Raw genomic sequence first — 12,029 nt, forward strand, 5'->3', positions numbered from 1 at the left:
GAAAATTTTCCCACATGGACACCTTCTTCAGGAAACTAAAAGCTGATTCATGCCCTTTAACTGAGACAGCAGCAAAAATTATAGCCATTGAAATCCAATTTCAGTGTATCCCTGGGAACAAAAGTAAGTAATCAGGCTATCTTATCAAGACTCCTATTTTGATGTCCTACATTGCTGATGCTGAATACCCAATATATTCCTGATTAATTTAAAAATATAATAAAAAATATAAGATTTTCAACTTTTCATTTTCATTCTTTGCTATGTACCCTTTTTATCTCAAGCAGGCACTGTAAGAAAGTTCTGCTTTATTTCTGGCTCAAATGATGTGTCCTTTCTGAGACAACCAGGAATGTGACCATGGAGCATGCAGGGTTTTAATGGCAAAGCTGCACTTACTGACTTCTTGCTATTCACACTCTTTCCATTGGGTGTTGCTATGATATTAAACAGATTACTACTGGGATTCAGTGTATGCATACAGAAAGGTTTAAAGGTCTCTGCCTATGTTGCTTTGCCCATTGTCCTATGCAGCCCAAGTCTGTTGTACTTCAGCAAGCCGGTGTTGTACTGCATTAGTGTTGAGAAAAATTGTGACTACTTTTTCAGAAGAAATCCATTGAATGAAGTCTTGCAGCTTGTACCACAAGTGTTATATTCTTTCATGAAGGTGATGTGACTAAAATTTATATGTACATTGCAGCATTCAATTACTGTACACAGTAGCTGTGCAGATGGCTCTCTTTTAATTATTTAGTACATCTTTTGCATAAAGAACCAGGCAATGAATAAGGAGGAATTTAATGAAAGTAACTAAAAAGAGGGAACAGTTTACTGGAAGTCAAAAAAGAAAAAAAAAAAGGTAATAACTTAGGATGCAATTCAGTCCTTCTCACTTAACATAGCTTTTCAGAAAATATGAGGGAGAAATCTTTGTAGATCTGTGGCCTTGGGGAGGTCTCGTCAAACACTAAGAATCAGGCAACTGATCACTAAACTTTGCACAGCTGATGGCCACAGAGATGACAGCTGAAGATTTCTAAAGCAACCTACTGGCTGGAAATTGCCTTTCAATGTGGCATGGACACACCAATGAATGCATTCTGCAGGTAGTATCAGAAAATGGCTGCATTTCATTAAGCTATGGCAAGTACAAACAGCATAAAATCAATATCTGAAATATCCTCAGTTAATATTAACAGCTATTGCTGTTAATACTAGTAACTGCAACTAGTAACTGTAAAGAACACAAAGTTACTATAGCCTGAAATCCTGGCGATTTTATAATGCAGTTGCTGATGTAGTTAGTTTGAAAAGCACCAGCATTTACTTATGTGCCCTTTGCTCTAATTGGGAAAAAAAAAATCACATATAACATAAGCATTTTAAATAAAAAAATGCAGCAGGACAACACAATTCTTACATGTACTTAAATTCACTGCTGTCAGGCATAAATGTCTGAATAATACAAACTTGGTGAAGGAGGAAGCTGCTACACGTCATTAAGGATAGGCTTCTAAAAGTCAGGTTCACCCTCTTAGCAGGGCTGGTAATACAAGCCATGCTCACATAGGATACAGAAATTCCAGCATTTCTGTATTCTAAACTCTTCAGTGAATTTTAAACATTAAAATGATGGCTGGACTTACCTGGTAGACCGGGTGGGGTTTTCAGATATTTCCCATTAAAATGTTGAATTACTACTTCACATTTTTCTGTAGACTCCATTCTGGAAAAGAGAAGAACGTGGGATGGGGGTAGATGCAATTTATGTTACTAGGCTGCTATAAAAGTGCTCAGTCAGCAACAACAAAAAGCAAAAGGAGAAAAAAAGCACAAGCACAGATGCTGAGAGACATCTTCAAAACTGTTCTTGTGGAGAAACTGGTTGAGCTCACTACGGTATGGTGTGCCTTGGGAGAAGGACCTGCCACCCTCAATGCCTGCAGCTGTGCTCCCAGCTGTGTGTGAGCCACAGCAGTGTCAATGAACAGTCCCCTTTTGGCTCTGGGGGATCACCCTGAACAAGGACATTTTTCATGCTCTCACGTGCTGCTTGGAAAGGCAAAGGATGTGTTCCTAGATGCCTTGTGCACCAAAAATAACTTCAAATAGCATGAAGAAAAAAAAAACCACCACAATTTTTAGAAGAACCCATACGATTAAACAATTATTAAGGTTTCCAGTGTTAAAAAAATAACCTGGAAAGACAGACTGTATAGCAAAGACAATGTATATATGCCTATTACAACATAAAGGTAAATTTTGCGTGAAGACTAATTTACATGTAATACTGGTAGGTGGAACACCTTACTGTTTATATCCTATGACCTCAAGATAACTTTCAGAAATTAAAGCATTAACAGTGAACTGGTACACATATTTTTGACAGAACTGCAAAGAATACAAAGCTGCTAGTCAAATCCCAAACCATGTTTATACCACATCTGGGAATTCACCATTCAGGTCTTGTAAACTGCCCGCACACTAGGTCATAGAACAATTGATAAAATTTGCTACAGAGTGTTATAGAAAATTCAAAGAGAGGAAAGAAAGAAATGAAAAGCCAATAAGCAAGCGAAAAGAAAAGGAAAATCACACTGGTTTCATTTTTCTTAGAAAAATTGTATTTAAAAACCATGTTCAATGTTCCTTCAATACACCAGTGCTTACAGGTACTCTCTGCAAAATAGCTCCAGTGACATAAATATTGCTTACTTCTCACCAGTCTAGATATTTTTAAAATTAATTTATCTACCACCCTTCTTGTTGCATGGCTTTGGGAAAGAGTGGCTCACATAGAGTCCTCCAGGAGTCAAGTTTGCCAGAGTTCAAAAGAATTACCCCCGCTACCACCAAGAAAACAACAAATTAAAAACCAAATCCTGATTTGAATCATTAAAAATTGTCCCTTCCAGGTCATATCACTGCATATTCTGTGGGCTGGGCCATTTCTACAAGCACAAAAAGACAGAAACTTAGATTGTTCACTTTGGCTTCATCCAGATTTAACTAAGCGACTGTCTGTACTGAGCCTTTACAGACTCTTGTCTCTGAAAGAATAAACGCAATAAAAGTCTGTTTTCTGTAGCTGCAGGCACTTGATGTCAAACCATGTTATGTTGCACCACACAGCAGTGACAATTTCATTTTAATACACGGGGTACATTTTAACAAGCCAAAGCAGTCCCTGCAAAGAATGCAATATATAAGCTGCCAAGTGAAAGAGACTCAGTGCACTTCATGCATTTTATGTGGGAAGAGAATAAAAGTGAAACCCACAGTGTTCTGGGATAAAAAGGCCATCATTCGAATACCACTCTGAAAAAGAATGTGCACATTTTCTTCTCAAGTTTCACAATTAATGGCTCTCAAATGCCATTGCTAGCTATCTATACTCTGGCACACGCTTCACTTGAAACCGACACTGGCATTATCGACTCAGTTTGAAAAGGCAGCACAAAAGACAAAGCTGCCTATACAAGTTCCCTTCAGATGTGCTGCTGAGTAACAACTGCATCCACCCCTCCCTTAACTGAGTCCCCATGTGTTTTCTGCTACTTGTGCCTGTGGGGTAGATGGCATCTATCCCAGGGCCACCTCAGTATGAACCAGAATTTACACTTGTCCACAATACCTGTTTTTAAGAAATAACCCCTTCAAACTGTGTTCTTCAGGATGATTAGCTTACTGACTGGGAAGAATGTGGGGTATACAACAACCAGACATATTACTAAAATTGCCTGGTACTTGCCATCACAAGACCCTGGTTTTTAGTTTAGTTAAAATTCTGATCAATAGCAGCAACCTAGGTAGCAGTGTCCATGGCAGGTGCCTACCCATGAGCTGAACCTGTCTGTACACATCAATTCAGACATTCTTTTTTCTCTTCTCACTTGTTTTAGCCATAAAGACTAGCCATATGTGGGAAGAGGCCCAATAAAAATATACTTTCCTTAGGTCCACACCAATAAATTCCACACAGTTCTTCAAGAAGCTGTGATAGTGCCTATTCTAGAGTGTGTTTGGAAACGCAGGGGAAATGGACAAAATACGCTTTTCGTCATGAATTTAATTCTTGTCTGAGATAGAAATGTTTCAAAATGATGGTTGAAACTGGTATTTAATAAAATTACCATTAAAAGGATTGTTACATGTTAAAAGTTAGCTTGCAGGGGACAGGTTTTCTACAAAAGAATGTCACTGGAGCACGGGTAAACTTGGAGGAAGAGCACTCTTTAATCTATTTTTCTTAGTGTTGGGTTTTCTTTCATAATTGATAGATCAAAAAATGTGGCAGATGACAATATTCTAGAGAAAAGACGAAGACCTCAGAAGCTTCATAAACTCCTATTGAAAGATACACTTATCCAACTCTTGCTGGAAAAGGAAGGACATTAGCTTTATAGGGTAATAGAAATTCCAGCTGATCAGATAAGTCACAAAAAATTCACAAAAATAGCTGATCAGATAATTCAGAAGTATCATTTTCAAAATCCCTTCAACAGAATGTTTTTGGTGCTCATCCTATTAGGATCTTAGGTAATAATTCATGTTTAAATGCAATTTGGGCTTAACTATAATGCATCTGAGTATTATTTTGAATCAGGAAATGCACTGCAGAAAATAAAAACAATTATCAAAGCCATAGAGCAGATTTTTATGATATTTAGATGTACAGATAATCATCTAAACCAACCAAGATTATAATTTATTTTCACCTGTGTCTATATAATTCCAGCTTTCAGAAACTGAATTGTAAAGTTCCCAAATATAGTGTAACTAGATTGTCCATATACTATCCAAATGGAAAGGGAGTGATTTTTTAAAAAATCTGAAAAGGAAGACAGTTTTTATGACTGTTTTCTAGTATTAGCTTTCAAATTTGAGTTATCTCAATATGACTAGTGAAAGGTCAAACAAACAAAAAAAGGGGGAGGGTGCTTAAGCAAGTATCGCAACCAAATAATTTGATGTTCATGTCTTGCTATTACTTAAAAATAAAAGCATATTACTCTCTTTACAGACCATAGTGACTCCAATGTAGTCATTACATACTGTTGTAATACAAGAAAAGAGAAACTTTACGGTAAAAAAATAGAAAAATTAAAAGGAAAATGAATTCTTTTTAAAACCAAAAGCTCTTATACACGCTTGTTATAAAGATCGATGCAGTGTCAAGAAATAACTTCATAAATTTATATACAAGGATTAACATGCTGACTACATAGTTATTACACAAGAAATATTCAGCACCATGTAATTACCAGTTAGTGGTAAAACATGGGTTTGGTTTATATATACCCTATAGTCATACTACCTAATAATAATAATAATGTAAATGAGAATCAAGTCTATAATTTTTTTGTATACTGAGTAAATATTTAAAGATTAAATTGTTACTACATTTCTGTTATGACCGCAATATGCCCATGGCAGGGGGGTTAGAACTAGATGATCTTAAGGTCCTTTCCAACCCTAATTATTTTATGATTCTATGATTGTTGTTTTCTTATATTTATAAAGGCATGGATAATAAAGCTTGGGGGCAAGGTTTCTTTACTTTTGTCATGGTTTAAGCCCAGCTGGTAATTCAGTACCACGTTCATTCACTAACTCCCCCTCCCCCCTCTCCCGGAGGGAAGGGGAGGAGAATCAAAACAATGTAATTCCCACAGGTTGAGATAAGAGCAGTCCAGTAACTAAGGTGTAACACAAATCACTGCTGCTACCACCAATAACAATAATGATAAAGGAAATAACAAGGGAAAAAAATACAACCGCTCACCACCTGCTGACCAACACCCAGCCTGACCCCCTCAGTGATCTAACCCTTCTGGGTAACTGCCCCCAGTTTATATAGTGGGCATGACGTGCTGTGGTATGGAATAGCCCTTTGGCTAGTTTAGGTCAGGTGTCCTGTCTCTGCTTCCTCCTGGCTTCCTCTCCTCCCTGGCAGAGCATGAGACTCACAAAGTCCTTGGTCAGACTAAACATTACGGAGCAACAACTAAAAACATTGGTGTTATCAGCAATGTTCCCAGGCTGAAAGTAAAAACCACAGCACTGCACCAGCTACTAAGAAGGAGAAAAATGACTTCTGTTGAACCTGGGACAACTTTTTAATGCATTTTGCAAAGATGGAAGTAGGTAGGTAGTAGCAATATTATACAGTGGAGGACTCCAAAGAACTGAGGCTACAGTTAGAATACACACTTGAAAAACTCAATTTCTTTAGCATATCAAAAAGATGACTGGGGGCAGTCTAACAGCAGTGCATAAGTATCTTTGTGTGGAGAATAAACTAGGTACTAAGCAGTTCTTTAATCCTGCTGAGAAAGTTGTGACAAGAACCAGATAAATTTGAAAAAGGAATTAGTCAGAAACCTTTAACTACAAGGAAGATGAGCCACTGGCACTCATTAGACAGAAAAGAGGTGGCTTTTTTTTTATTTTCCTGGTTGATGTGCTTAAATCACTTCTGAAAGTCATATTTTAGTAAAAGACAAGCATTATCTCAATTGTAGGTAAGTGGGAGCACTTCAACTTCACGAGATACAAAAGAGGTCAGAGAAAATTATCTCCAGTCTTAAATACTCCAAAGCTACAAGACAGGTTTGATTAGTATGAGGTTTCTTAGCACCTCCTTATGTTCAATTCTTCATCCTTCTATGTCAACATATTCACTTATTTATTTAATTTTTTCTGCTAATTTAATTCCAGGCATTCTAAGAGCCTGATATGGCTGCAACTTGCGATTTTCTTCTCTCCTGTAACTGACTTAGCTATGCTATGTCCCCAACTTTTCAGATGGTAAGAGATCGCTTCCAGATGTTTGTGATTTTTGGTTTGAATACATTCTAGCTGGAAAAACTGTTCCTTTTGTCACTTACAGCCTAGGAAGAGATATTAATTTTGACAAGTTCTCCTCATTGCTCATAAATAATGTCTTTTCCCAACATGTCTTGTGTGCATATTCTTCACGTTCAGCCCTGTTTCCATGAACAACAGGAGGTTGTTTATTATCTCAGATGAATATACAAAATCTGCAGAAACCTCTCTGGTGAGGACAGGATAGGCTCCGCTTCTCCAAGGATATGGTCCATGCAGCATGGCCCATTATGCCAAGGTGACCATTTTGAGCTGTCTGAGGGAGTACCTCTGCGTAGAGCTACATTGCTTTCCATAGAGAAACCTCCTTGTTACAGAAGAAATCCAATATAATTAAATGACACCTACGTTACCCTGAATCCCCTGAAAGATGCACAGCTTCCTTTGAGAAAAAGAACATACAAATTAAAGCCTTGGCTCTCCTGTTTTGTTTCAGTGGAAACTGGAGCACGTCCATTTCTATTGAAATCCATGCAAAACTTCTATAAATAGAAAAATGATCCTGTGGGGGTTCAAAATCTTGTTTCCCATTTTCTGTTGCTCCACTTCAGTAGCTAAGTTGAGTTCTGTTTCCAAAGAATAATTCTAAGACATGTAAAATGCAGACAAGCAGGAGGTAAATTTAACAAAAAAACATAGGTAGGCAGAAAAAAGCATCTCATTGGAAGTTCTTCCAAAAGAAAAAAGTACAGAAAAGACAAGGATGAAGCCCAAAGTCCCAACAATGAAGTGGGTAAAAGCCTCACTACAGCCCCCAACCCCCCCCAGCTCTGTCACAAAGGAACAGAAGCATGTGCTTTATACTTCATTTTGCTTTGAGATGATACAGACAGCTAATTGAGAATCTTCTGACTTTGGTTGTTTGCTGGGAACAGCATGATAACACTCTTTTTTGACAGTTTGTGTTGGATAAATTTTCTCATGTTACTGGAAAAGAATTATATGAATACACGGTCATTTCCACCTAGACCCAGCCTGATTTATGCTACTGTCTTCAACAGTCTCAGGTTAAGTATTATACTGGTGTCTGCCAGCAGTGCAATACTTGACTGTCTGACTGTAGGCATTTCCATCATAAATTTCTTGTTTCAGAGGCTTATGACTTCATTGTAAAATGTCGCTTGGGGGTGAATCTTGCAAGGTCGTTTTAAGTTACAAGACAGAAAACAAAAAAAGTTAGTGCCTTCTAACTCTTTCTTTCCGCTTTATCATTTAGAAGGACCTAAAAATTGCTTGCTCCACTACTCATCTGAGTATGGTACACATATGTATGGTATTATCAATATTAGTATCTCTATGGTAGGTTACTTAAATAATACTGAATGGTATTTTACTGTGGGGCTATAAAGCACAATTTTTGTTTCATTGATTCAGTGGTATCAGTAAGTCCCTCCCTAAGGTATATCCCAATGCCTCCTTGTTCCCTATTCCATGCCCCAAGGAGTTCAGTTAAACTCACAGTACCTCAGGCTTGGATTATGAGAATTGTTCAGCTAAATTATCTGATGGCACCCAACTTTCTTATTCCTCCTTCTTCCCCTTGAAGGGATTCATATCCATTTTCATGTTACAGAATCCTATTGGTATTTGTCCCTGAATCCTGCCCCTCTTGTCCCTCTTGGGAGTTTGCTTCTCCCTGAAAGTGCAGCTCCATGCTTGACATTTCCTTAGGGGATGTTCCAAGTCTACCAAAACTTGGTCCAGGTTGATATGCGAGATGGAGAGGTGAGGGTCTTGGAGATACATTCTTTTACAGACCTCCCCAGCACCTTGCACTGCTACTGTGTGCCCCTTCCAAGGTGGGGCTTTCAATGGAAATTTACCACCACAGGCAGTGGAATATTTCAGAGATAACACACAAAGTCTTTGGGGCATATTCGGGATTTCTAGTTTCATGTGAGATATCAATTACAAAGCAATTTCCTGGATAAGATGTAGGATGTGACAGATCATTATTCTGACTGAAAGTAGGAATGATCCTCATAATATCTAAGCCTGCACTACCATCCCAGATGATGGATTTGTTCAAGCTAAATTTATAGCACTTTTTCAAATGCCTTCAATTAAACCCTTGAATAAAGAAGAACAAAGCATTTCCCCTCCACAAATACAGCCTTAAACTGCCTGAAGTTCTTTATCCCCCATTGCTGCTAATGCTTCTCTGCCTCCAAAGTAGCATCATCACTGATCCTCAGAAATATTCCCTTCCTCTAAATATTCCCCCTTTCTTTTAGCAAGATGGCACTGCTGGTTTGGCTCCAATGTGATTGTGTTACTTCCTTATCTTTTCCCACCTTAACATCTGGAACCATCCTTTATGGGCCTGCGGAAAGCCAGGTCTTACAGCAAATGCAGTTGCCTCTTTAAAAGAGACAACATATCTTCAGGATAAAGTTAAATATTTTGCTCCATGCACTCAGCACCTTTTCGTGTCCAATAATTCCAGCCTCCCTTAAAGACTTTCTTTCTTACTACCTCTGATACACTTTTTACCTAAACCACCACCAGCAATATCGCTAATGTCCTGTTTGCAAAAATCAACTCATAAGAGATCAGCTTTAAAATGGGATCTTGAAAAAAAATTTTCCAAATCCAGTTCCCCTGGCTTTTTTTTCCTTTACTTTTTTTTTTTTTGAGGATGAAGGACCATGTTTTTTGTTCTAAGCTCTGAGGAATCCACTTACATGTTTTAAATGAAAGATCAGGTGCTGAACTCATTAGATGACTTCCAGCAATGGGGATTTAGGAGAAACACATACAGTTTTAAGTCTTGTGATGAAATCCCTGTGTGTAGGGAACCACTATGTCATTCCCTCTTTTGATATCTTAAGACAGACTGAACTCAAAGATTTTTGTCCACACCACCTCCTTTTCCAGTTCATTATTTCTAGTATTTCTTCTGCCTCCTCCTCCAATTTCTCTCTCTGCTATATGATAGACTGTATTTAGTCCCACTTTCTGCCTGCCTGCATCAGCAGAAACCCACTCTGCAAAATGACAACAGCAGCATGAGCCCTGCAGAATGCCAGGTCCCACAGACAGCCTGGGCCCAGTTAGCATGGCTTTGAAGTACAAAGCATGGGCTGGGGTGAGGCAGAGGCAGGTGTCCAGAGGTTCTGCCAATTCCCTTTCAACTGGAAGAATTTATGTGGAGCCACAGTCAGAGTCTAAAGCCTCCTTCCTCTGGCCCCTTGCTCATAACTGTCCTCCCCAGATTCTCCCCTGGAGCATACCTAGGCACAGTTGGGTTCAAGCCACAGTGAAATGCTCTAGAAAGTTTTGGGAAAATATGTCCAGTTGCTTTTGAGGGATGCAAAAGAGATACTATCACAGCTTAAAAAAGGGAGTTAGTTTTGTACATACGTTAAAGGAGGCTGAACTCTCATGTGGCCAGACACTGCTCAGATAATTTTCAGTCAAGAACATTTGAAGTTACCTTGCTTATAAATGATTAAGTAGCCACCTGCAGTACAATGAAACTACTAATCATTTCCATTTAGCAGAAAAATCTGACAATAGCTGTCTACCGGTAGTCTTTACTTCCATTTGCTTTCTGAATATACTTATTTTGAAATTGACCAGTCACATAATTGGATAGAATCAAAATCATAGCAATTAATAACTCTGAAACACCAAATCTCAAAATTGCTGGATGCTGCATCATTTTAGTGTGTGCAAAGTTAACTTTTTCTCCTGTGCTTCTGTAGTTCAGTTAAGAGCTGTGCTAAGCAGCATGGCACAATCCACAAGCAGGCAAGATATACTGCGATATAAGTCCCCAGGTCAGAAGGCAGCAGATAATTGCCAGGATCACCACATGGGTTGCTGATCTGAACTCCTAAAATTTTATCTGGACTGAAATACAGCTACCATCTCCTACCTGTATTGCATTTATACCTGCTCAGCATGTGCTCAAACTGTAGACAGACTAGAACAAAAGCTTCCTGGCCACAAGCAAAACTAAACAGATTAATCTATTTGGATTATGTGGAGGAGAAAAGATACCAAATAGCACTGTATTACAAAAAGGTCAGGTGGCCAAGTAATTAAATCTTGTACTGATAATTCTGCAAAGACAAGAGTCAGCATTCAACCACGGTTCTGAATTCCTGGCTTTGTTCAAGTCAATGGGAGACCTGCTGTATATTCTGATGGAGCAAAGGCTTTACCCCTCTACCGGTTGCATGGGGAATTACACAACCTTCATATTAGATCACTAAAGGTTTCTTGAAATTTGTTACATAATTACATTTCCACACACAAAGTCAGGTTTTTAAAACTCAAGTTTATCCCTGAGTTACACTAATCTCTACTTAGTGAGCTAGAAAAAAAGCATGCTGTTATCTGCAAGAATGCGTAAGGAACAGGGTGTCATCCTTCAGCATAAATGTTTTGCCTTTTCTCATTTGAATTCAGACAACATTATCTTAACATTCTTCACGCATGATGATCTTTCACATCAAGGACAAAGATAACACTATAATGTCACTTATCTTGCAAGCCACTTTTTTATCATACTGTACCCCATTTCACTCAGTGGTGTTATGACACTTAACAGAAGTGCCATGACACGGCAAGACATGGTGCATTTCAAAGACATTACCAAGATGACTAAGCCATTTTGTGTTCTCTACAAAGCACAATGTTATGAATATTCTGCAAAAACAATGATTTGTTACTTTTCCTTTTATTTTGAAGCAGAAAACTGATTTAGTTTTCTGCTTCAAAATTCAGCACAATTGCAAATTTAGCTATTTACTTGTTTTTTAATACCTTTATATATATATAGCTCTCTATTCCTTGGCTTTTCAAAAGAAAACTATTTGATTTAAGAATATTTCAAGCTGAAGAGAATCTATATAATTATTCCCTGAGAGTAAACATGGAAACTTGTCTATCTGTGCTGACAACGAAGTACACGGTGATAATATGCTGTTCATTCTGTCAAAAATATCTAACTACTCCAACAGGGATTATTATATGCAAATATTTCTTCTTAAACTCTTCTCACAGCCTTGAGATCCCTGCAGCTTTCAAGGAAGTCATGCTTCTTCAGTTATAGTTTCTCCCCTTTGCTCTTCCAACTGACAAATTTACTTTTTCCTTTTACAAAATCTGTGCTAAACATTTAAACAGAC

General features: G+C 38.1%; 1 protein-coding gene across 6 annotated transcripts in view; it reads right to left on the reverse strand.

Moving 5' to 3' along the window:
- RBMS3 (RNA binding motif single stranded interacting protein 3) overlaps positions 1-12,029 on the reverse strand; it is a 742,307-nt gene that overhangs the window by 144,446 nt on the left and 585,832 nt on the right. For all 6 annotated transcript variants that reach the window (XM_061362639.1, XM_061362642.1, XM_061362644.1 and 3 more), the window contains one exon: positions 1,650-1,729. In XM_061362639.1, the coding sequence (XP_061218623.1) occupies positions 1,650-1,729 (80 nt within the window). The remainder of the gene's footprint in view (positions 1-1,649; positions 1,730-12,029) is intronic.

This window comes from Neopsephotus bourkii, unplaced genomic scaffold (genome assembly GCF_033783945.1).
Source record: "Neopsephotus bourkii isolate Nb327-2 ecotype Australia unplaced genomic scaffold, CSIRO-AGI_Nbou_v1 NB_1132, whole genome shotgun sequence".
NCBI lineage: Eukaryota > Metazoa > Chordata > Aves > Psittaciformes > Psittacidae > Neopsephotus > Neopsephotus bourkii.